The following is a 26,797-nucleotide window of genomic DNA, read 5'->3' on the forward strand; positions in this document are numbered from 1 at the left end:
CATCGTTTTCTTATCTTTTCTGATAGGCAACATTAGCATTTCAGACTCCAAAAGGCTATTTTATAACTAAAATTTGATGCATCACTGAACAAGGCGTTAGGGCAAGTTAAGTACGTGCATATGCTTAGCTAAAAACTACATCCCAGGACACGACATCGGCTACCACCTACTTATTTTCTGAAAAACAGATTACCCTTTTGTAGATAAGATTCACAATACACTTGCCCTTTAACTTTATACTTGTCGCATGCGCAATACATCTTCGGTGCGCCAAGGCCACTTTTTTAGACATCTTATAATATGATACCAATTAATGGGTTTCTATAACGCTGACACATCCAGAATTCCAGTCGGAACTAAGTGTATGAATCCAAAGTTCGGGTAGTAGTGAATCAATCACATTCGAGTTTAATTGTAAGATACCCTATCAGTATCCTACCCTCAAAAGAGCAGTTTACTTCATATGGCTGATTGGCGTATGAACCAGACGAGTAGGAGGCGAAATGCAAGAAAATAAATCTTGCTGCGTTTCGGGGTTTTCACTACTGAGAAAAGTAAGTCATTTTTAAAAGTAAATATAACCACGCTCTGTTCACTACCTTGAGTTTACACTGAGTAAACGTCAGGAATATTGTACTAATGTGATCGCTAATAACTGTTTTTTTTTAAAGACTGAGTCAATACCGAAAATCAAATCTTCGGAGGAATTGTCCATAATGATTGATAACTCAAACATGTCATTTATTGACGTGACTTACCGATTCCAGTCGATTGTCTTCCATCAGGGTGGCTAAGATGCTGGCTCGCTAGTCTGGAGGTCGTGTGTTCGATCCCTGCATTGTACGAGAAAGATCATCCAGATTTTGCGGCGTGGTTCGCCCTTGTCAGTGATGCAGGACGACGGGCCTGAAAAGGACAGCTGTCTAGTCGTTCGGATGGGACGAAAAAGCGAGGTCCCGTGTAAACATTACAGACAATCCGATAATAACTTTAATCTATAGAGCGACCACAAGATTTTTCAAAGTGATCAAGAGCCATAACTCTGCTATTGATTATCATAAATCAGTGAAAAGTCAATAGGATTCTTTGTCTCATGACTATAAACAGTGTGTATAAATTTAATCGGACGCTAACCCAACAACATACCACTACATTTCAATGTGGGCCTATAAAAATGGAAGCTACAAATCATGGCCTGAGATTATGATTTTATAAATTGATATCAAATTACCTAAAATACTTTATATTGTCTCGCTTTGTTGTTGTCCTTTGCATATTCCCACAACAAAACAATATATACATAGATTAAATAATTTATTCATAAAATAAAACAACAGGGGCAAGATCTTTTGATATCTAAAATATAAACCAGTTATTTTACAATCATAATTAAATACATGCTTATGTTCTGTTACAGTATTAAACTTTTAGTGGGTCTCTAATGCCAAGTCCTTTGAGAACAGTAGTTCCACCAGATACATTTTGATGAATAATACTTGTAAATTCCATTTCAAAGACAAATCGTTATTGTGAATCACAACTTACATCAGTAGCAATATAATACTTTTTGGAAGAAATACAAGTCATCATCTTCAATGGTGACAAGGACCTGCAATAGTAATGTATAGCTCCCCATTGTTCAGTAATACAACAAAATCAACCAACTAAATAATTTCGACCAGATCTTCATTATAAAGCCACCAGTGTGCAAAAGGTACAGTCCTTACACCGAAATGATAAAGCAAGAAAGTGGGAGAGAGAGAAATGCAGTTTAACGTCCACCTGATGTCATTTCAGAACTAACATATGGTTCAGTTTTATTTCATTAATTCACTTGCGCGTAGGGGTCTTGTCTTTAGCAGTGGGAAGAAACTGGAGAACCCAGAGAAAACCCACAAGGTCGGACAGGCAACCCTACTCCTTGTCACGGGGAACCGAAACCACACCACTTGACCCCCTCCCCCCCAATAAAGTATCAAAAGGAACAAAAACAAAATGAAACAAAGTATTAATATTATACATAAAGACTGTATAGAAATTTGACCAGAACCAAACAGGTTTTGCTCCTTTAATAAATGTTTTATTTGTGCAGTATAAATCGACTATGGTATAAATAAATTAAAAAAAAGTATACATGGGTAGGGGGAAAAAGGCCATCTGACACAGTATATAATATAAAATATATGAAAGGTTAAAGATAACTATTCTTAGGTATTAAATACACAATAATATAAAAGTTTTTGAAAAAAGAACTAAATTATTTGTCGATTACTAGCACCGTCCTTATTTTATTAAACTCTTCAGGTAAACAACATTTAGATAATACAACAAAATAAAATATATTGGGGTTTTTTCCATATAAAAAAAATGACATTTTCTATTAACAGAATTCATAAAGTTATCATTTTTTAAATATAAAAATATACTAATATTTTCTTTCAATTCATTAAAGGTTTATAAACTTGGGTGTCTAAGGCCACCAGTAATTATAATTGATGATTTATAGAATTGGTTGTCCAGAGTGTTATTAGTTATATTAGACTGGGATATGTTCTGAATGTCTTTGGTGTGTTTCTCCTGCACTGAAGAGATAAATACTTCCTATTTCGAAATTAGAGGCGTGTTGATTTGTGTTCAGTCCAACAGCCATGTCCCGGAATTATTCATTAGGAGCCAAGACAATATTATACAATTAATGAATACCACACATGAAGATTTTCCATACATTGTCATAAAAAAAAGTTTGAAGTAAACTGTTTGTGTGATAAAATGTGTAATGACAGCAGTTCAGTGTAAATTGCCCTAATGATATGGGTGTATCGTTCATGATCAATTTCAGCCAATCATAATAGGTACTGGGTAGCCATCTTGCCAGTTCAATGGCAAATAATAGCCTAAATAGGGTCAACCGATATATTTTGTTCTACAGGCACAAGGTATAAAGAATTGAAAAATAAAAAGGGTTGTGAAAGACATTAAAGTGATAAAATAAATGAAGACACCATTTGTAGTGAATAAACACTAGTTGAAATGTGATAGATCTCTTTCATCTCTATTGAGCAAATACTACTTCAGCACTTCATCTAATATAATCCTGGAAGCTATGGCAACCGAGAAAGCAAGAATAACTCCTAATAAGGCATTGTAGGTGATAGGAAAACTGAACACCTGAAAGAAAAGTGTTGATTAGAATTAGTGTAATCCTCTTTTAAATGTATTTGTATGGAGTTTGGATATTCTAAGACATGAATGAATTAAGGCTTGATATTATGTGGGTACTCAATTGTTCAACAATAAGGGTTGACTGAATTGCACTTGTTTTACATGGAATTGACACCTGTCACAGTACTATCAGTACCAATAACAGATTTGGTGTATATAGAATCATGACATACTTATATACAGGGAACTTATTTTAGCTATGGCGATTAATAATAATATATTCAGTTTCTGTCCAACACCAGTATATTTTCTTATGACATGTATATACATGTATCTCATATAATTTGGATGAAAGAAATCCAAACCATGTGAATTTATATTAACATTTATTTTTTCTGTGATTTTGAACTACACTATAACTTATAATTAATGTTCAGTAATTGTGAAGCGGTTGCGTTTCAGACTAATCACTATATATAGGCCTATATAAGACATCACATCTTTCATAGCCAATTTTTGATAATTGAGGCTACAACATGGCGGAATGAGGAAAATGTTACTTTGAATACTGGTTGATAACATGAAGTGGCTTCATCTGATTGATAGGACAGTCAACTTGGGGTCAATTGTTAGGGTAGACCATATTACAGTTTTGCTGCAGAACAACATAAGCACTTTGAAGTAAATTTATTATTATTACTAACCTGCATCTGAAGTGGTTGTTGGGACATAAAATAAATAACTGACATTCTTTCTTCTGTTGGACAAATACACTGAAATAATATTAACATTGTTATGATAAAAGGAAAATATAAATGCAAAAACATTGTTTTATAGTACCCATAAGATACCCCCTTCTTCCGCTCAAAAATCGTTATCTTTTTTGTCAGAAAAATAGCTTCAATCATGTAGTTCAACATTGTGTCCAATTTGGACAATTTATTCATCATAACTACACTTAGAGCATACATAATATATTTCAAATTAATCAAGAGTCATAACTCCCAAAACAATTTTCTGAAATGTTTGAAAATCAATGTCTTATCTGGTACATTTGATAAAATAAACTTTTTTCGCTTCCTCAGAATCCTAATATTCTCGCACATCTTTTCATCTAGTTGTTGTGTTTCTAAACTAATAAAAGTTGGCTTTTATAATATTTTTTTTTAATTTCTGCCCTAGATGTTTAGCCTGATATGTGCGGATAACTACATGCTACTTAAACTTATACATTTTTTAAAGAAATATTTGGTAAAATCTGTAGAAATATGTCATTTTGCATTAATTTCAAGTCAATTGGATGACAATTTCAAACTGTAGAGCGTCTACAAGATTTTTCAAATTGATCAAAGGCCATAACTCTGAAGGTAATTATTGGAAATCAATGAAAATCAATAGGATTCATGAACTTACAAAAATGTGTATCAATTGCAGGTCATTTGGATAACATTAGGCTTTAGAATTATCGCAAGATTATCCAGCTCTGGCAGTTATTATCAGAATATGGCCGCATCAATTAACTCACCCTTAGCATTCGTTGACCTTCTGAGTTGACCTCCGCATACGCTGAACAGATTATCAACAGGATGAGCAATGGCAGAATAAACTGTAGTATTCCTGTTAAAGTTGCACTATGGGTAGTCCAATACATGATGTAATCAGCACACCATATAAGGATAAAAGATATCAAACTAGACAGCCATCTTTGAAGATAACGTGATGTCACTCGTAACCTTTGCTGTAACAGATGGATACAGTGGATCATTTACGTGCACACCATTTTACGTTCATTAGCCTAAAGCTACTTTTCAGAAATTCTTAATATTATTTAATATCTGTTAAGTGTTGGTTTGTCTGAGATCTCTCTGGCAAATAGTTCTAGGCATAAAATTTTTTACTCAGCCCATTTTTAAACCCCTAGGCCCTAGCCCTATAAACTGTACGTCAAGTATTTAGCATGAATTAATAAACTTACACTTAATTTCCAGTAGGAAAATAACAACCCTTCATTCGACATTATCTGTGTGGGAGTTCTGTCCCTTTCAGCATCTCCGTCTTCTTCACCTTCAGTTGTCTGGGTATAATTTTCTTCGCTAATCTGCAAAACAGAAATTGAACAAATATGTAGAGTGATATCATGTGTTCTATGTAAAAATAATAGGAATAGAAAGGACTTTAACACAATATGGTCATGAGTGCAATGCTATGAAGAATATTGCCTGGATAGCAACGTTTATGTACATTATTTATAGGATTTCAAGGGTTAGTTTATGTGCAATCCAGTTTTTTTTATCCGATTCAACAACTAGGCAAGAATGTACATGTACTTGCCAGTCCCACAAGCGATACTCCTGACAAGTGGTGCCAATAATACTCAACAACCATGATGTTCCCCTCCCCTGCCTCGATTTCAGATATAATAACCCAGCTAAACACAAAACTAACATGATTTCTCTGGAAAATTATTTACATCTTGATGAAACTTTTTTCCATCTCATAACAGACTCATTTTCATGTCAGGAGGAGAATGGGGTGGGTTTATTGAGAGAGATGCATCCAACTGATCTAACACACACTCTGTAGATTATAAGGTCTGTGATCTGTATACATACAAGTCATGGGTTTTAATCCCAGGCTTGAACATAACAAAGAGCAGGATCTCCACTTGACTTTGTAGGTTTCTTGTAGGCAATATAATAAAGACCCTTGCACCTGCCTGGTAGGGGAATTTAAGGACACCGCCCACTGCTATGATATTACACGTACATGTACCTCTTCTTGCTGTTCTTCTATGTCTGGCAAATCAGGACCATTGTAGTCTCTTGATGAGGATGTATTGGAATTTTGTCGTTTTGGAATGTAGGCATCCTTATTCTGTTCCATTTCCTGTCCAACTATAGACTGGATAAAGATCTTCTGTGATGTGACATCATCACTCTGTGGGTCTGTGTTAATACGGTCATCCCATACGAACCAATCAGATAGATCTGAAACAAAATAAACACAACTCTTACTGAAACAAAATAAACACAACTCTTACTGAAACAAAATAAACACAACTCTCACTGAAACAAAATAAACACAACTCTTACTGAAACAAATAAACACAACTCTTACTGAAACAAATAAACACAACTCTTACTGAAACACAACTCTCACTGAAACAAAATAAACACAACTCTCACTGAAACAAAATAAACACAACTCTTACTGAAACAAAATTAACACAACTCTTCTTACTGAAACAAAATAAACACAACTATTATTGAAACAAAAGAAACATAACTCTTATTGAATAAAGTGTGAGATATTCTTACCATTGTCTATCTACATGTGCCTGTATCATCTTACAAATACAAGGATAAACTGAACTCCCTCGACTCAACCTCTTTGAACATCGAGTCCCTGAACGTTGTGTGACCTTGGACCAAGCTATTGCCTGGATTCATCATCAAAGCATAATAACTGTTTATCTTATTGCAAACAGAAAAACCTACCATTGAAAGTTTATTTTTATATTCATCTTACAAGAGACTACATCAGTTGAAAGCAGTTATAAACTTATAATTAGTTATAAAATAAAGAAGCCATATATTTATGATATTTCAGCAACATCAGGGTCGGAAATACAGCTGCTCATGTTCATAGGGTTAAAGTGTTTAATGTGGATTGGGTTCACACATCCAAATTGCAACAAAGTTGGTTGCCATATTATCAGACATCCTAAAAAAATAGGAAGATGACCGTCTACATTTGTACTTACCATCATAATGACTACTTTTATCGAGTAGAGCATCTAATTCTATCTTTTGTCCTAAGATCTCGTTTCTCAGATTCATTTCAAAGATCTTCGAGTCCAGGGCCAACTCTCTCATAAATCTTCTGATACCTAAACGATGAAAATACTACAGAAATAGTTACATGTAGCTACAAAGAAACATATCCTTGAATTTACAAACTTTCTATTTTTATTTCTGTTTCTTGGTATTAGTGTGTGTTATAGATTAATATTACAGCTGACGGACAAATAATTGTCAAACAAGATTAATTATGAAACATATACCAACAGATGCATCCTAGCAAAATTTCCCTCATGACACACCACATAACATTTACCTGCCCGGTGCAGAAAAGTAGGATGGTAAACCTGATTTAATTTTATTACCACAGAAACCCATGATTAGGATTAATGATTAATTTAATACTTTATGACTAGAATTTCCCAATCTAATTAAAATATAGATCTATATTTCGTTTCGTTTTTTATACTTTCGATGGCCTACACTACATGTAGATCTAACAAGTTATAGTGGGAGTTCACGTTCTATGACGTACCAAGCAAGCGACATTTGACCCGATTATGTCAGTCAATCGATTAACCAATTAGCGACCGCCATGTATTTTTTTATCTACTTTTGCTTTGTTTTGATTTCTATTGCCGCTAATGTCTACCCACAGTTCCGCGCAAAAAAGGTCAAACGCTCGATTCGACAGACCATTTGATTGGCTGGCCCCTCATTTCAAGCAGAACAAGAGTTAAATAACGCTTCCAGATCCAAGTTTAGTAAAGACAAGTAAAATTGAAATTTTGAACTATAAAAACGAAACGCAATTGGATCTGTGTTTTAATCAGATTGAGAATTTCCATAGACTGGTGGACCATACTATATAAATTGAAATACTTACTAATTGTATGTGTTCGGCAAACAGATAGGAGAACACATCCCACAACAATATTCCAGATCATTCCGATAACTAAATACGCTATCATTGTTCCATACATTACATCACACACGACTGGATATATCTCAGCCAATTTACATGCTGATCCTTCTCCAGTGTAAACGACAAAATTTTCATACGCCTGGATACCGATGATGATCAAACAAACAATGACGACCAGACCCACGGTACTGATCTTTAGAAAGGTTTTTGCATGCATTCGAACCGACTCCACAAAGTTTTTATTACTGAAAAGTCGTCCAGCAAGTTTGTGTGAATAAATTCCCATACAAATCCATGAAAATCCCAACACAACGGCCACAGTGCCAATCAAAACAGTAGTCTTTGAATACTCACTTAAAATATCACTTACAATAAACCAGAGTCCAGTGACCGCAAATGCCAGTGCAATAAACATCGTCAGAATATGAAGCACTGTTGCCGCTATAGGTTTGTCTGTAGGTGATAATTTAATTCCAAGAGATTTTGCAAGTACATACCACACCCAGGTTGGGATCCGTTTTGATAACATGATATTTTTCTGGTGCATGCCATCCTCGGTCGAAGATACAATATTTAGTAGATTGTTCATGTATGGAGATCCCTGGGAAGACATGAAGCGATCAGAGGAAATGTCGTTCCCTAAAATACGACACCTGAAAATATAAAACAAATAAGCATTACTGTATGAAGTTGTGTGAGAAAAAAACATCAAATTCACCATCGTGTTAATTTATCCCTATTCACACTGTGTCAATCCATTCCGCTGTTACTGTAAATTGTATATGTTTTTTAGCTACATGTATCCTAATTAAAGTGAAAACCACTCCTAAACTTCTGACCAATTGCTAGCTTCCTAGAAATTCAAAATTAGAAAAATAACCTTTTATCTTCAAGTTAACATATAAAATTGATAAATAACTACTTTAAATTAAATTTCACAAATCAAAGAGCTGATCCTTGAATCAAACTTCACTACAGATTATAAATGAAAAGTACTAAATCTTGTTAAGGTCTTTGTAATCCTACAGAGATGACTGACTACAGTATTAATTAAAGCAGCTCAAGGACTGACTAACCCTCCAACAGATCAAAATATAGATTAGATAACAAACAATCTGATGTAAACAAACTTTAATCATCTCTCTTTTATCTAAACTATTTAAATCTTACATGTACCTTACTGATGTGACAATAATATAGAATGTGAAGCTGAGACAGATAACAGATTGAGAATGTGGACAAGCTAACATAAATTTACATAAAAAAATAACCAAAAAGGGCTCTCAATTAGAATGATCCAGGTTAAAATCACAACATAAGCCAAGAACCATCATGATTTTTCGACCGCAAGGCTTGAAGGAACATGGGGTCCTCAGTTTGAAGTTAAAAATTGTAAATATATATAAAGTTAAAACGAAATGACATGTACCAATGTTTGTGTTTAATACCTAGGTACCAACTGGGTAAAAATCATCGGCGATGTGGAAATAAACAAATTTTCTACGGATGGCTCCCAATATTTTTGCCCCGCAAAAAACAGATTAGAAATGACTTGCAATGTGGCATCGTGGATGGTCCGGTAAACGTTCATAAATCTTCTGGGAATGACCCTAACCGGTTGCTGTGAATCATCGAGGGTGGTTCCCAATGCTCGGGAAAGCTTTGGTGTACCTTCGCTGATAATGATCATCATTAGGGGATGCATCAGTGAGTACATGCAAACCATCATAGGTTTCCCTCCGGAAAGGGTTATTGTGGGCAGGGTGTATTTGTGTGCAGATCTCAGTCCCTTGCGTGGTGGCATATCGACGACACTTATGCCTCGGTCCCACTGGACATTTATTACCGTGGCGATGTACTACCTATGGAAAATGATAAGCCTCAGGATACTTCGGAGAAAGGTTGCTAGGTGTCTCGGTGAAGCTTCGAGCATCGGAAGGCCTTGGGACAACTGCGAAAAATTTCAATGTTGCATTGAAACTTTTCCCGATGTGTTCCCCTCAGAACGGGGAAAACAAACCGGGGATGTTTGTGAATCTAGAAAGCTTCGGGGGGGGGGGGGGGGGGGGGGGGGGGGGGGGTACTCCCCCGGTCTGTTTTCCCGACAAAACTTCTTGAACACTGAAATTTTTCACAGTTCTCCTGAGGCCTCCCAATTGTTCCACATGGCTTGTGACGCTCCCGAAGCTTCCCTGAGACACTGGGGAACCTATTCCCAATGCCTCCTGAGGCTCATCAATTTCCATCGACAGTAAATCGAATCATAATTAATATTTTTGAAGTCAATCATAATGACTTCCTAGTTTTAGTTTGAAATAACTCTTGAGTAATAATTAATACAAGGGAATGACTATAAAAAAATCAAATTTACTGTTAATATTTGTTAAAAGTATTAAAGGGACAATTTTGCTAAAAATCAGTATACACTGAATTTCTAATGAATTTTAAATTTTGAGTTTTCCATAAAATAGTTTCTGAGTCACTACTTTATGGAAAATATTTGAAACCATGATTAATGCATTTTGCATCACAGAATGTGCAGTTACAAAGTCAGAGAATACAAGCAGATAGTACAGAGAGTAGACACAGACAGCAAAAGCATTTAATTAAACAGTATGATGAAGCACGGTCTCCTCTCTTCCTATACATGTAGTTGTTGTTTATTACAAATTAACTCCAATACACATATTAATAATTATGGACAAGTTCTTATATAGTGCTTAACATTTTAACAGATTACTTAATATTAGTTATTCAATGTCCATTAAAACTAATAGAATTTAATTTTTAGATTTTTTTTTTATCCCAATGAAGTCAAAATATATCTCCTGAAAAACGCACTATATAAAATTCTGTTATGCTACAGTTTTATGGTCGAAAGAACCTATATAACTTAGAGCCTTCTTGAACACTGAAATTTTTCACAGTTCTCCTGAGGCCTCCCAATTGTTCCACATGGCTTGTGACGCTCCCGAAGCTTCCCTGAGACACTGGGGAACCTATTCCCAATGCCTCCTGAGGCTCATCAATTTCCATCGACAGTAAATCGAATCATAATTAATATTTTTGAAGTCAATCATAATGACTTCCTAGTTTTAGTTTGAAATAACTCTTGAGTAATAATTAATACAAGGGAATGACTATAAAAAAATCAAATTTACTGTTAATATTTGTTAAAAGTATTAAAGGGACAATTTTGCTAAAAATCAGTATACACTGAATTTCTAATGAATTTTAAATTTTGAGTTTTCCATAAAATAGTTTCTGAGTCACTACTTTATGGAAAATATTTGAAACCATGATTAATGCATTTTGCATCACAGAATGTGCAGTTACAAAGTCAGAGAATACAAGCAGATAGTACAGAGAGTAGACACAGACAGCAAAAGCATTTAATTAAACAGTATGATGAAGCACGGTCTCCTCTCTTCCTATACATGTAGTTGTTGTTTATTACAAATTAACTCCAATACACATATTAATAATTATGGACAAGTTCTTATATAGTGCTTAACATTTTAACAGATTACTTAATATTAGTTATTCAATGTCCATTAAAACTAATAGAATTTAATTTTTAGATTTTTTTTTTATCCCAATGAAGTCAAAATATATCTCCTGAAAAACGCACTATATAAAATTCTGTTATGCTACAGTTTTATGGTCGAAAGAACCTATATAACTTAGAGCCTTCTAATGCAATATAGAATTAATACTGCCTTGTGACAATCATTGAAATGTCCTATGTGATTGTATTTTGTCCATTTATAGGAATTGTGAAAGACTTTCTAATGCTTTAGGTAAGCGATTAAATGCTCATCATGAACTGAATCTGTGCAGCTTTGTGTCATACAACGCAGTGTGATTGGTAAGTACTGTACAACACACATTATGGAAAACAGCTAATTCTGCCTATTGCAGGTCTTTCTTTAGGCCTGAATTAGACATTAATTAACTTATCCAAACCATAATCAACTCTCGATGCCATCGCTAGCCTGCGACATTTAGCGGATTAGAATACATTTTGTGAAGGATAATTAAACACAAAAATCGATAATCTGGACATTGGTTTTTATTGTATCGACTTTTTTAGTAATGATGAACAGCATATTCTATATACGTTATCTATTTCTAATTATTATAGCAAGAATTTCAACTCTTTATCTAATCTCCCATAATGCCCCTTTAATACTTACAAGGCATCTCGTTCTGGCAGATTATTCATGTGACCCCGCCGTCTAGTGTTGGTTTTTTCTGATGTCGTAGGTCTTGATCTTGCCATAGGATGTAACAAAGGATGTCCATGACCAGGACCAGAGAGTTGGTTTATAATCTGATCATTTTGGCCCATATGGTTATCCAAAGCATCACTTTGGTGTGCTTGATCCTCCATATTAGTAATGTGAATCATTTCCTGGCAACGAGGTAGGCCTTCTACTCGTGATTGGTACAAGTCATCATCATCCTCAAATTCATAATCTGAGTTTTTAACAAGTTGTTCCTTGTCATCAACATTTGGTTGACGGATTTTAATACGAGGTATTTTGTGTGCCATTAAGTTGGATCATCTTCCTGTAAAGAGAAATTCAATGTTTAATGTCATTGCAACTACAATGTAACATGGTATTTATATTCAGAAGGAAGCTCCAAACGTGGATCAGGCATTGTTCAAAGGCATACATTTAGTCTACATTCTACATGTTTAATCTCTCTCCCACACAATATGTACATTCTGTACTGAAATACCTAATTATTTAGGTAACATTTCAAAGAGTATTCTCTCAACATTATCAAGCTAATGCAGTACGTAGTAGCCTACAATGTTGTTAGTTAGTCCTCTACCATTATCTCAAAGCGACCGAATAAAAGAAGAGAACCAATGTCTTCTAATCCTTCATGTTAATTCCCTAATTAATAAATCTGGTGGACTACCTTGATTTTCAATATGTCAGATCTTAATGACAAGGGGAAGCAAGAAACACATACATGTAGTTCTGATTTTCAAGAACCAAAATATTCACTATGTGCAGCAACCAAAAAGATGATAAGTATCATTGTATGGGATTAAAAAGGTCTTAGATATGGTACAGCTTAGGAAAGGTGAATTCAGGTGCCAGCAGGGAATCTATAAAAAACCAGCGGCTGCCAGGCAGGATACGCCCAGATTTTGCAAGAGATGAATAGAGAACAAGCTAAAAACAATCGCGATTTTTTTGTACAATCAAGGGCAATAATCCAGAAAGTTCTGGTCTGAAATGCGCAAATATCAAAAGAGATTGAGATCGTTAGGATATAAAGATATGTTTTAAGTTTCATCAAAGTCAGATAAAAATTTTGACCTCTAGAGGGTCCACAACCTTCGTATTACATACTTTTACACAATTTGTGTACAAAGAGATGCCATTTTGTTGGGCAGTTTCATTTCAATTTTCCCGAAATTCAAATTCAACCTTCATAATGGTGGAATGATGATATATTTAATCGGAAAAAATATTGTGACCTCTAGAGAATCCGCAAGCTAAAAATGCGAATTTTCGAACAATGAAGGGCCATAATCTAGCTTGATATACCAGATGTTTACACTATTTATTTGAATTCAACCAGCATTATGGTGTAACGGATATTCAAATGTTTTTTTAAATCGGAAAAAAATAATTGTGACCTCTAGAGGGACCACAAGCTAAAAACGTGATTTTCGTACAAGGAGGGGCCATACTTCTGGAAGTTACAATCTGATATGCGCGAATATCGAACGGAACCAAGATCTTTGCGTTGTAAACATGCATTTCAAGTTTCATTAAAATCGGGTTAAAATTGTGACCTTTAGAGTGCCCACAAGCTAAAAACATGATTTTTCGTACAATCAGGGGCCATAATCCATGAAGTTATGGTCCGATACATGCCAATATCGACCGGAACCGAGATCTTTGGGATATCAACCTATATTTCAAGCTTCGTCAAAATAGAAATTAAACTGTACATATTTCTATGGTCAAAATCGGATAAAAATTGTCACCTTTGTAAGTGTCCACAAACAACTTGTGGACGGACCGACAGACGGACGGACAAGGGCGACGACAATATACGTTCGCATAAAAATGTGGGCATATAAAAAGTGTGAAAATGTGAAGAAATAACCAACAACTTTAAACCAAAACACAGTGTAAATCGGAAATGGTCATTAAATTTCCTGTTTAAGAGGGTTACATAACTCATTAATCACATTTGAGGAATTTATATTTCAGTTGTGTGGATAACTTGATAATTGAGATAATTACTCACCACTACAACATCATGATTATATACACAGTTATCTAGGCTATTATAAAGTACACACTTTTGAGACTTACTTACAAGCCCAGACAACTAAAAGTTTGTACTTTTTTGAAGTATCACAGTGCTTCAAACAGTTGCACAGAACAATGATAAACAATTCTTAAGAGTCCTTCACACTAATAAAACGAGTTTTATTCAGTGAAATATATCTAAGATCACTCCTTTAATCATGACAGTCATACATGTACAATGTATATATATCAGGTAATGTTTGTGTTGACACACTATACACTAGGCACGTGTTTGTGCTTAACAATAATTATAATGGTAACACAATAATTAAATGATTTATTTATTGGTGTCAATATCCTTTTATCTTTATATTAGTACAGGTCTCACTACAGTTTTGGTAGATCAATGGAATGAACTGAAATGGGGTTCAACATCCTCTATTTCTGGCTCAACCAGGATTTTTAATAATGAAGGCAGGCTTATACCATAGTCATAAGCAAAATTTTGCCCGGGCAGTGCATACCCCTCGCAGTGTTTCGTTTGATTAGACCTAATCACATTTAATATTGCTATAATGGAAGCAAATTTCTGTTCCAAATTATGACTGGTCAATAGTCCGATTAAAAACCAATAGCTAACTGCATAGCAATATCATTAGACTTTAAAAAGAGCTCCAAATTAGACCAAATATGTTTACATAACCTTACGTCTTGACTTACTTGTATTTTATTAAGCCCAATTAACCAGTGCATAGCAGAATATTGCAGAAAAACTAATTGCATGACAAACAAGGCTATCAATACCGACACATTGGAAACAGTACAGTTTGGAGACAAACAATCCTTTCACTGTTTGGCATTAAAATACCTTAAATCACTGTCCAAAGTTTCAGGGAAGACCCCAGATTAAACAAAGGGCTGTCATGTTGCTGTACTTGAGATAGATTTGATTGAACGGGAAGAATAGACACACTCCCTCAAAAGTTCAAGTATCTGAAGTCAATCCAGCAATGGTCAGAGAGCATTTTCTTGGGCCATTGCTTCAGGAATACGGGGCAGTGGCGCTACAGTCAACTCTTATTTTTCATTGCCACTGTCAAAGGTTCTTTTAATTTACAGGGACGTTAAGAGTGTATCCGCGAGAAGACCATGCAAAAATCACAAAAAGTGCTAAGATGGGGGGTCGGAAGTTTTTGATCAAACTTATGGTATGACACCCCCTAGTGGCAAGAGGTAACATGCTGAAGTGGTTACAGTCTGCTGTCGCTCTAAAGGACTGTACAGGAATTATTCATTTTATGGGTAAAATTGCGGTTTTCACATGTGTATTTATTACCTTTTTTAAGCACAGACTGCATTTTATGGTGGAATAGCAACCTTCTAATTTTGACCCTGTCTGATAAAGCGGGTGGTCAACTTCTACCCCAGCACTAATTTGAAAAAAAAAATCAGTACATACTAATTTTGTGTGGACTTGTTTTAGGGTACCATATTCACATTGTCCTTATAGTGCAGAAAAAGATACACTGTAACTTTTTCTTTCATGGTCGCAAGTAGAATTTCTTTGGATGGTTTTAAAGTGCTAAGCACATAGTATCCATAGGTGTAAAAAAAAAGACCGGAATGCAACATACTTAAAATATACAGCTTATTGAAAAGTGCTAAAAATAAGCTTTTGTGATACATTTTTTTGCAAATTTAATTAGAGAAATAAAATTTTTGACTTTTATACGTTTTCATCATATCCATAGCCATTATTTGTACCATGTTGTACTCTATATAAGTGTGTATTTGTATTTATTGTATATTTGGTATTGTCATATTGTCCCTTTAACATATTTGTTGTATTGTCTCTTTAAGATTTCATTTTCAAACAAGTTACCGAAAATGGCTACAAAATGTCTAATTTCAGAGCATGTTTCCACTATTCATTTTGGGACACATCCACTGATTTCTTCAATACAGAAATGTGGAAGCTTAAATATTAACGGCAACAAAGCCTAATTGCGTCGAAGTGGGTGACATTGAACAGTGTAGTATGGTAGCTACAGCTCTCGGGCACCGTCAGCTGCATCTTCAGGGCCGGATTTAGAATAAGAGAGGCCCTAGGCAAACCCCCTGAACAGGGCCCACGACATGGAACTTGGGGCCCTGGGACAAGCAACTCGGTGAGAGGGTGGGTCGGGGGAAGTCATGCGGTTGGTGGTTCGAATCTCACTTTTAGGTGAATTTTTCATTTTATTTAAAATAATGTCTATTTGAGAGTAATGGATATGTTTGTTAAGATTGAGCACGTCGAAACTCCAATGGAAGGTCGTGGACAACTGCAGAAGTCAATTCCTGTTGACGCCAGATGAGCCATGAACGATTACAGGCCTTTGAAAGTATTTTTTTTCAAGATATTTTTATAAAACAGATACTAATGTATTTTAGGGCTGGTAGTAAACACCATATGAATGAAAAGGAAAATAAATTGTTAGGTTTTTTTTTATCTACTACGGTTAATTATCTCCAAAATAGGGAAATTACAGGTTAATTTCATGGGTTATTGATTCCTTTACCTAGTTTTTGTCAAGTCGATTCCGGTCATTTTTATTTTTTGTATCAAATGTTGGGAGGTTGCTTGTTCACGTGAGCATAAATTTTTTAAACCCACCCCATGAAAGAAGTAGCTATAGGGCGTCAAACTTTGGGTGACGAAAAATGGGGAATTTAGACAGGCTTTGATATCCAGTCCGTATACAGATCTCGTTCGCCAGAATCGTCTCAAGTTAATATTGTGGTAACAGCACTGAGTCATCGATAAACTGTGTGAGTTTGGTATTTCTGCTACGTATAGTAAAGGTGTAAGGACTTGCCAAAGTTGGTATTTGAGAAAAGACAGATTTTGGCAATTTCACCATATGAAAAATGTTTTTTCAATTTTCTCATACAGGAATTGAAAGATTTATCTAATATTGCACATTTATGTGTTTTGGGACTATCCCAACTTATAAACCAAATTTGGTCAAAATCTGTGATTGAAGCCTTAGCACCTTCTGCATGGTTTTCTCGCGGACACGCTCTTAATGTGTTTAAAGAATCTCAATTTTTCTCCCATACAAATTACTACACACTAGCCTTTCTAGGCACCTATAGGCTATGTCAGCATGACTGACAAGGGAAAAAGATGTAGGAAAATTCTGAGGAACATTCTAAACCAACACTGGGAGTGACCACTAGACCTCCTTTTTAGTGAGCTAGTATTGGTCATGTGTTCCTTTCAAATTAGTCTTGACTGTTGTGTAACATTTAAATCCAAATGTCATCTTGTTGCATAAAATACTCAGTATACCAAATGCAAATACTGTACATAAGCTTATATCATACAGTGTAAAGTTGATATCGTTGACTTAGCAATAAATAATTTTATAAATTAAAATATTTGCCACAACCAGATGAAAGTTGTCATTATACATGTAGGGCCTACATAATGTTTATTAGTTAGTTAAAATCAGGCAGTCATTATTAGGTGTTATATCACTAAGGGGTTAATACCATGACTATTGAAAGATATGCCAAGAGTGATGGGTTTAATAATTTGTCACACTTTTACACTAATAGTAGTAGTTGCATGTTTTACAGCTAGTTATAATAAACATCTGCTAATTAATGACTTCTGTATAATTTCTAACCAATAATTAATGACAAAAATCACCATTACTAAAGGGCCCAGGTTCATAATTCAATGGTATCAACTTACCAGTGATAGTTGTATTTCTCTACAAATTTTTCAAGTTTGAATTTTTACAAGAAGTTCAATAGAATGATGGAGATGCAAAAATTGGTTTTCCAACAAAACAAACTATGAACAAATTAAATATTCTTGATTTGTGCAACTACATATTAAACTAGATTTTAACTATTGACATTAAAGGTATTGATTAATAAAAAAAACTTTTTTGATCGAGTTTAAATATTAAATGACAGGTATGATCTTATAATAAATGTGACCTGTGCTGGCAAAATGGGTCGGAATGCACAAAATCTAATAATGAGCTACAGACAAAACAAATGAAAATATTGATTTTGATCGAAATTTAGATTTTCACAAAAATGATTTTATAAGTATACTATCTTTCGACCCAAAACATCAAAATAGCAATAAAAAATCTTAAAAAACTCCTGTATTTGGATGCTTTGTAAGAGTACCATAACCTAAAATCTTTCTATTTTCTTAAAATTCTCAGCAAAATTAGTTATTTTTTTTAACGCACACAGCGAGACGACCGGTCAATCTCCTTACGTATTACTTGGCATCATTGTGAAGCTGTGTTATAAATATGGCCAAAGTATTACCGATAATCCAATTTTCAATGAATACAAATGAGTTTTAAAATCCATATAATACGTAAATATATACTCAGCTCAGACACCCCGTGCAGTGCATTGTGGTATCATGGCTGCATTCAAAGCTCACAGCCTCACACTGTCAGGTCGCAATTTGCGATAAAAAAAATGAAAGTGGCGATAAAAATTTGATTGGGATTAATGTTCGGGATACAGTACTTCTGATTCTTCCTGAGAAGTGGCGGGAAAAATCTTAAAATTCTAATCGTACGATATATAGATTGCCATTGAGTGTCAACCAAAACCATGTGGCGAAATTCTATAAATTAATCAACAAGCGGAAAATCGAGATCGTATCATTGAGTAATAACTGTCATGGATTAAAGATACATTATGGGAGATTTTTACAGAGAATTGGTCATTCTTGCTATAACAGTTCAAAAGTAGATGATGAAAGAAGAATATTTTGAAAATTTCAGTCAAATTACTTTATTCTGAACATAGTTATCATCGTTGTAATATTTGAATAGAAATGGTAGTGAAATGTGCCTTCACCGTGGCTGATCGTTTGATTGACAGGCGTTAACTCCACCTACATATCTCGATTATCAAGTAAAGTTTTCAGTGGCATGTGGAAACACTCTACAGCGGCCTCCCTAAGTATACTCTATCATTTAGCCTCGATCTAACTGACGTATTCTCATCAGGATGCGCCATATTTGAATTAATTGATAAGTGAAATCCTATTTAAATCCGAGCTGTAGCCGAGCCATCTGTGGGTCTACAGAGTTGATTTTGGGCTTGTTGTTTAAATAAAGATCTAATTTATAATTTCTATAACATCTGAAGCCTAAATTAAGACTTGCAATAATCAGATTTTGCTCTTGCATAATGTATGTTTAATGATTAGTTGATTGATAATTGCCAATATAAAGCCTTCTCCAAGTCATTATTTACCTCAAATAATTAATCCAAGCGGTGACTATTTTATATTTCGTTTTGCATCAGAAGCTAGCTTTATCTGTGCAAAGCCTCGAAGAGTGCATCAATTGTACTTGTACTGTAGCTGGGGACAAGACAAGACTCGGCTACAATATTGCACTCTAGCGGGGTTATGTTATTTGTATTGCAAAGTTCTGTTGATCGGATTACTACTTTTAGTTTTACTTTATTTATATTTTCTTTTTTTTACCTCACAATTTAATAATGAATTTCAAATTTTAAATTGAGGGGCCCGACTCGGTAAAAAATACCCTTAAATTGATTAGTTATTAGACCAGCTGGATGTAATTAAAAAGTAATTAATTGGGGAGGATTGTGAGAATTTTCAGCTTTCATCATATATGATATTATTATTAATAAAATGATAACACAAATTTGTATTGCAAACTGTAGGCTACAGTGAGACCTACGTTCAGAGCTGAACAATGCAAAGTACTGTAGGTATGACTCCTTTTACTTCATTTATTATTACGTCACAATTTAATAATGAATTTTAAATTGAGGGGCGCCGGCCGACTCGGTATACGCCTTTAAATTGATTAAGTTAGACCGGATGGACCTAATCTAATTAAAAAGTAATTAATTGGGGAGGATTCTGAGAATATAATATTCAGCTTCCAATTTCCGTAATAAAATGATAACACAAGGTATAATATTATCACCTTTGAACTAAATAATAACCCTGTCAAGGTATTCTCTTAATCCTTGACATACAGCTACATCTTCACTTAGATTTAGAAACTCTAGATAAGGCTGTGAACTTTAACAATAAACAGTTAGGCCTAAGTAATAGATAATGTAGGCCAACTGTACTGGGCGGTGCGAACATATTTTGACCCACACAAAATAAACCTTTTGATTTTTTTTATCACTCGGCAAACCTCGGCAGATTCCGGTTTGCCGAGTGTTTTTTTTATCAGATTGTCCAGTTTTGTTATTGCAATCTGTTTTACAGAGAATTAAGAGTCTCGTATAATATCTCTGTCATAGATGACTGCCTTAACACGTGCTGTCACAGCACGCGGTGTGAATCATTGGCTGAATGGCGCGTGCATTGTTTACATAAGACATAACTGCTTCGGAGAGAATGCTGCATTTTAGTCATTTTAATACCCATTTACACTAAATCGGAAATAATTTTTAACTACAAATACGTCAAACGCCTTTATTTATTTTTCCAATATATACAAAAAATGTTTTAGAATTTAATTTGTCGCAGGAAAAAAATTAATATTTCTAGCTCATTAAGCCGCATCAATGTCATCCTTATCAGTGATTGTCGCGGCCATGCAAATATTCACTGCGGATCAGTGTGCTGTTATTGCATTATCGCTGGATATACGTGTCATGCGCATACGATCTCGCCACCAATCTGTTTCACAAAGAATTACGAGTCTAGTAATATCTCTGTCAAAGATGACTGCCTTAACACGTGCCGTCACAGCACGCGGTGTAAATCATTGGCTGAAGGGCGCGTGCAATGTTTACATAAGACATTACTGATTCGGGCGGAATGCTGCCTTTTTTTAGTCATTTTAATACCCATTTACACTAAATAGGAAATGATTTTTACCTACAAATACGTCAAACGCCTTTATTTATTTTTCAAATACATAAAAAAAATGTTTTATAATTTAATTTGTCGCAGGAAAAAAGTTAATATTTCTGGCTCATTAAGTCGCATCGATGTCATCCTTATCAGTGATTGTAGAGGCCTAGCGAAAAATCACTGCTGATCAGTGTGTCTCGTCACCGTTGGCTTTCTGAATAGGCTACTCTAAGCATGGCCAGGTTTGTTTCTTCGTTTCCATTAGGTTTTTTTTTTGACGAAGCAGTCTGTGTCAGCTGATTGAAATGGCGTATCGAAGAAGATTGTTCAACCAGGCATTCAGTGCATGGTGAGTATAAATTAAAATGTTGTTAAATTATCTTCGTAGGGCACATTGAAATTTTGCAATTTGACGTGTGTGGGTACAGAATTTTATGGCTGTCATAGAAAAATAAAGTTCATGAAAACGCCACCACATGATATGTGTCTCACTTACAAACCCATGCCCTATATATTTTTTTTGCAACTCGTCTAAAAGGAGCTAAATCGCTAACATTTGGGACCTAGAAATTGACAAAAGTGGGTCGCAACGCATATAATACTGTAATATGAATGTATATTAATAAACTGATTTACATTCAATGGTTTCCGTTTTTACTCCAATTTCAAATCAGTTATGTTCGGTGAAATAAGCCAGCAGTCTCAAGCGAGTGCAAATTTCTAGTGTCTGGTTACTCCAGTCTACATACGCCGTTTGATTTGGTGCAATGTGTCTAGCCTCGTCCCTTGAGTCTCTTGATACAACTGGGGCTGAAGCGCATTATGGTACACGATTCGTGTACCAATGGTAAAATGTTTATTTTGTCTTAAATATTGGATATCAAAAGCCCATCTTTTTTCGGTAAGATCACAACATGAATGTTGATTTAATTTGACAAATAAATCGTGTTTTCAATGTTGAAGATTTTGGATGATATTGAGTTAGAGACTTAGCTCCTTTAATGTACATGTATATGACATGTTATTTAATTGAACATCTAGATTTGTTTGTATTCACCAAGCAAAACTCGGGGGTTGGATATGGCCAAATGGTTAGTGCATGCGCGTTGTAAGGACTAGGTCTCTCATTGAGTCAACTGGCATGGTCTAGATTCCCCAGTTGTATGTGACAGGAGTAGGGACGCCTGTCCAACCTCGTGGGTTTTTGCTGGTACATTCGTTTTCCTCCCACTGCTAAGCAACTTGACATAAATACATGTAGGCTGATTATCATTGCGGTAATCCATTAAACACCCTGGATTATTCAATGGTAAATTACACAGAGATTCGCGGATGTGCAAGAGTAATCTGTCCCTGTTGTGAAATCTGCAGTCAACATATGGAATAGCCTAATCTATAAAATAAAAATGCAAAAAATTTAAAGTATTTTCTGCATTTAAGGAGCTAAGTCGCTAATATTTGGGACCTAGAAATTGACACAAATGGGTCAAACGCATACAATAATGTAATATGAATGTATATAAATTGATTTACATTCAATCGTTTGTTTTTACTGTAATTTCTAATCAGTTAGGTTCGGCGAAATATGCCAGTATTCTCAATCAAATTTCAATCTCTATATATATAGCGTCACCAATTGACACCACTTGTGGAATATGCCTAGCCTCGTTTTTCGAGTCCCTTAATTACAAATAAAGCTGAAACGCATTAGGGTACACGATTCGTGTACCAATTGTAAAATGTTTATTTTGTCTTAAATATTGGATATCAGAAGGTTATCTTTTCCCGGTAAGATCACAACATCAATGTTGATTTAAAGCGACAAATAAATCGTGTTTTCAATGTCGAAGATTTTGGATGATATTGAGTGAGAGACTTAGCTACTTTAATACTTTTGATAATGCTGGTAAAAAATAATCAGAAAATAATCATAAGTTTAAGTTTAATATGATTTTACAATACACGTAAGGTTACACTACATGCATGTAATAGGTGTTCAAATTCAGATGTTTTAAAAATTTGAGACACATGAATTGAAATGAAATGGGCTTTATGAGTTATTTAATTATGACTAGCAAAATTTGTCTGATAAAGGTCAGGTCACTGTCCTTTAAAATCTCTTTGAATTCTTTCATAGATAAGATTAGATTTTGTGTTTTCTTGGATAAGGTGTGTCTACATTGAAAATTTCATGTTTATATGGATGAAACCGGTATTAAAATATATAGTCGATTTTGTGTTTCACTGTCCATGGAAGGGTATGTTAGCCAAACTTGAAACTAAAAGTACCGATAGTTAGAATATTTTATCTTTTGAAACAAAATTTTAATAATGTAGAACTTATCCCCGCACTTATAAAAATAACATATTTTATCACATCCACCCAATTCATTAAAGATACATTATGGGAGATTCGGGAAAGTTATGCAGTAAATCGGCTTACAATCCACTAAAGATCGCAGGCTAGCGCTGCCATCTAGAGTTGATTAGGCCTGGATAGGTTAATTAATGTCTAATTAATAATTTAGATAACATTTCACGCCTAAAGAAAGACCTGAAATAGGCAGATTTAGCTCTTGCATAATGTATGTTTAATCTACTTTAGTTTGACTCAAATCAAGGTACCAGTACACATGAATAGCTTTTATATTTTATTTTTACAATGTGGTCGTTTCTATGATACATATAATATTCAAATATTGGTCAGATAAAATAAATTTATTCCATCTCGCTAGTTTCCTACGTGTATATGAATAACTATTTTAAAGCGGCTCTGCATTAGGGACGTATAGCTGCACTGAAGTTGCATTAATATTTCTGGCTCATTAAGTCGCATCGATGTCATCCTTATCGGTGATTGTAGCGAAAATTCACTGCTGATCAGTGTGTCTCGTTACCACTGGCTTTCTGAATAGGCTACTCTAAGCAGCCAGGTTTGTTTTTTATTCGTTTCCATTAGGTTTTTTTTTGTTGACGAAGTAGTCTGTGTCAGCTGATTGAAATGGCGTATCGAAGAAGATTGTTCAACCAGGCATTCAGTGCATGGTGAGTATAAATTAAAATGTTGTTAAATTATCTTCGTAGGGCACATTGAAATTTTGCAATTTGACGTGTGTGGGTACAGAATTTTATGGGTGTCATAGAAAAATAAAGTTCGTGAAAACGCCACCGCATGATATGTGTCTCACTTACAAACCCATGCCCTATATAGTTTTCTTGCAACTCGTCTAATAACTTAATGTACATGTATATGGCATGTTATTTAACTGAATATCTAGATTTGTTTGTATTCACCAAGCAAAACTGGGGGGTTGGATATGGCCAAATGGTTAGTGCATGCGCGTTGTAAGGTCTCTCATTGAGTCAACTGGCATGGTCTCGATTCCCCAGTTGTATGTGACAGGAGTAGGGTCGCCTGTCCAACCTCGTGGGTTTTTGCTGGTACATTCGTTTTCCTCCCACTGCTAAGCAACTTGACATAAATACATGTAGGCTGATTATCATTGCGGTAATCCATTAAACACCCTGGATTAGTCAACGGTAAATTACACAGAAATTCGCGGATGTGCAAGAGTAATCTGTCTGTGTTGTGAAATCTGCAGTCAACATATGGAATAGCCTAATGTATAAAATAAAAATGCAAAAAATTGAAAATATTTTCTGCATTAACACTTTTGATAATGCTGGTAAAAAATAATCAGAAAATAATCATAAGTTTAAGTTTAATATGATTTTACAATACACGTAAGGTTACACTACATGCATGTAATAGGTGTTCAAATTCAGATGTTTTAAAAATTTGAGACACATGAATTGAAATGAAATGGGCTTTATGAGTTATTTAATTATGACTAGCAAGATTTGTCTGATAAAGGTCAGGTCACTGTCCTTTAAAATCTCTTTGAATTCTTTCATAGATAAGATTAGATTTTGTGTTTTCTTGGATAAGGTGTGTCTACATTGAAAATTTCATGTTTATATGGATGAAACCGGTATTAAAATATATAGTCGATTTTGTGTTTCACTGTCCATGGAAGGGTATGTTAGCCAAACTTGAAACTAAAAGTACCGATAGTAAGAATATTTTATCTTTTGAAACAAAATTTTAATAATGTAGAACTTGTCCCCGCACTTATAGAAATAACATTTTTTATCACATCCACCCAATTCATTAATCTACTTTAGTTTGACTCAAATCAAGGTACCAGTACACATGAATAGCTTTTATATTCCTTTTTTACAATGTGGTCGTTTCTATGATACATATAATATTCAAATATTGGTCAGATAAATAAATTTAATCCATCTCTGCTAGTTTCCTTCGTGTATATGAATAACTGTTTTAAAGCGGCTCTGCATTAGGGACGTATAGCTGCTCTGAAGTTGCATTATAATACTATTTATATGGCTTCATGAGCAGTTGGTTCACAATTACACATCCCGTTAATATCAATATCATTACCTCTTGCCAACATAATACTTCAGTCATCTCGAGACTAACATTTTGACTGTACTTTTTGTCCCCCGCCTTTCGAAGAAAGCAGGGGACTATTAAAATGGGTTTGTCTGTCTGTCCGTCCGTCCGCCTGTCCTTCACACTTTTTGGGACACAATAACTCTCCTTCTAATTGACCTAGAATGTTCAAACTTGGTGTAGCTGTTTATTAGGTCAATGCCTTGATGGAGTGTGAAGATGAGCATTTTCTGCTTAGGGAAAGTAGAGATAAGCAATTTGATTGGTTGATGCTTTGGGACACGATAACTTTAGTTTTAATTAAGTGAGAGTGATGACACTTGGTGTATAGTTTCATTACATCAATAGTTCGATGATGAGAAGGAGCAATAAGCATTTTGATTAATCAAGACTTTGGAACATAACAACTCTCCTTCTTATTGAGGTAGAATGTTTAAAATTGATGTAGATGTTCGTCTTGACTGAGTTCAAGGATTAACATATCGAGCTAAAGCTAAGCAGAGATAAGCAATTTCCTTGGTCGATGCTTTGGGACAAGATAACTTTGATTCTATCTGATAGAGATTGACAAAACTTAGTGTATAGTTGATAATCAGTTTGATTGCTTGATACTTTTGAAAAAAATAGATATGCGATTATTTAATCAGTTTGATTGCTCGATACTTTTAATATGTGTCATCTATTTATTTGGGTATTTCGGCAGGGGACATCAGCCTCACTGTTATGGAAGACCAAATGGGACAATATTCATGATTCTTGTTTCTACATTCCAGTTTGAACATTTTAGACACGAACGCAACATTCTAAACTAATGATTCTTGTTTCTACATTCTTATGTCAACATTTCATGCACAAAATCAACATTTTAAACAAAAAATTGACTTTATGTTTCATTTTCGGCATTTTATCGATAACTTTTATATATCATTAAATATTAAAATTAAAAAATAATTTCTTAATTTTACACGTCAAAGAAATCAATTCATTGGTTTCTGAAAGTATCTAAACAAAAATCTGGAATTTGAACTCTTATGAAAATATTTTCTACATTTCAAAACGTCTTGAAGTTAAAATCTTGAAATGAAAATGTCCAGAAAAATATAATGAATTATCAACATTATTACACCAGAGGGCGTTAGCGTATGTGTACAACTTTGATACAGACCATAGATTAGAAATCATAAGTAGACTCTCCACGAGTGGAAGTGGGCCCCTGTTGTGTTTACAGTAATTAGTTGCATGAAACAGAAATTAAGCTCGAGATATAAT

General features: G+C 34.6%; 2 protein-coding genes across 6 annotated transcripts in view; one reads left to right on the forward strand and one right to left on the reverse strand.

Annotated features, from left to right (window-relative positions):
- Positions 1 to 1,299: 1,299 nt before the first annotated feature.
- LOC126810102 (uncharacterized) lies at positions 1,300 to 20,322 on the reverse strand. Of its 3 annotated transcripts, none has more exons than XM_050535092.2 (9): positions 20,168 to 20,322; positions 12,084 to 12,459; positions 8,242 to 8,540; positions 6,926 to 7,051; positions 5,929 to 6,149; positions 5,138 to 5,260; positions 4,688 to 4,900; positions 3,867 to 3,935; positions 1,300 to 3,168 (listed from the first exon to the last, which is right to left on the reverse strand). In XM_050535092.2, exons 2-9 carry the CDS (start codon positions 12,440 to 12,442, stop codon positions 3,067 to 3,069), a joined length of 1,512 nt encoding a protein of 503 aa, XP_050391049.1. In that variant the 5' UTR covers positions 12,443 to 12,459; positions 20,168 to 20,322; the 3' UTR covers positions 1,300 to 3,066. The 3 variants fall into 3 exon arrangements, with proteins under 3 accessions (XP_050391049.1, XP_050391041.2, XP_050391032.2); XM_050535084.2 differs by having other exon boundaries at positions 5,935 to 6,149; positions 7,849 to 8,540; XM_050535075.2 differs by having other exon boundaries at positions 7,849 to 8,540.
- A 934-nt stretch (positions 20,323 to 21,256) lies between these two features.
- LOC126810118 (hydroxyacid-oxoacid transhydrogenase, mitochondrial) overlaps positions 21,257 to 26,797 on the forward strand; it is a 28,558-nt gene continuing 23,017 nt past the window's right edge. Inside the window, exons 1-2 of one of the 3 annotated variants that reach the window (XM_050535105.2) lie at positions 21,257 to 21,403; positions 24,014 to 24,099. In XM_050535105.2, coding sequence (XP_050391062.2) covers positions 24,056 to 24,099 — 44 coding nt within the window. In that variant the 5' untranslated portion in view covers positions 21,257 to 21,403; positions 24,014 to 24,055. Of the gene's footprint in view, positions 21,404 to 23,921; positions 24,100 to 26,797 lie in introns of those variants that run through there. The other 2 variants (XM_050535120.2, XM_050535128.2) reach the window with 2 other exon arrangements.

This window comes from Patella vulgata, chromosome 1, assembly GCF_932274485.2.
Source record: "Patella vulgata chromosome 1, xgPatVulg1.2, whole genome shotgun sequence".
In the NCBI taxonomy this organism is placed as follows: Eukaryota; Metazoa; Mollusca; class Gastropoda; family Patellidae; genus Patella; species Patella vulgata.

Coding starts and splice junctions, on each gene's coding strand:
- LOC126810102 (XM_050535075.2), bottom strand. CDS start 12,442: ATGGCACACAAAATACCTCGTATTAAAATCCGTCAACCAAATGTTGAT. Junction 7,052..7,848: donor TTGCCGAACACATACAATTA/GTAAGTATTTCA, acceptor TTCATCGTTTAG/GTATCAGAAGATTTATGAGA. Junction 3,936..4,687: donor AAGGTCAACGAATGCTAAGG/GTGAGTTAATTG, acceptor ATATTATTTCAG/TGTATTTGTCCAACAGAAGA.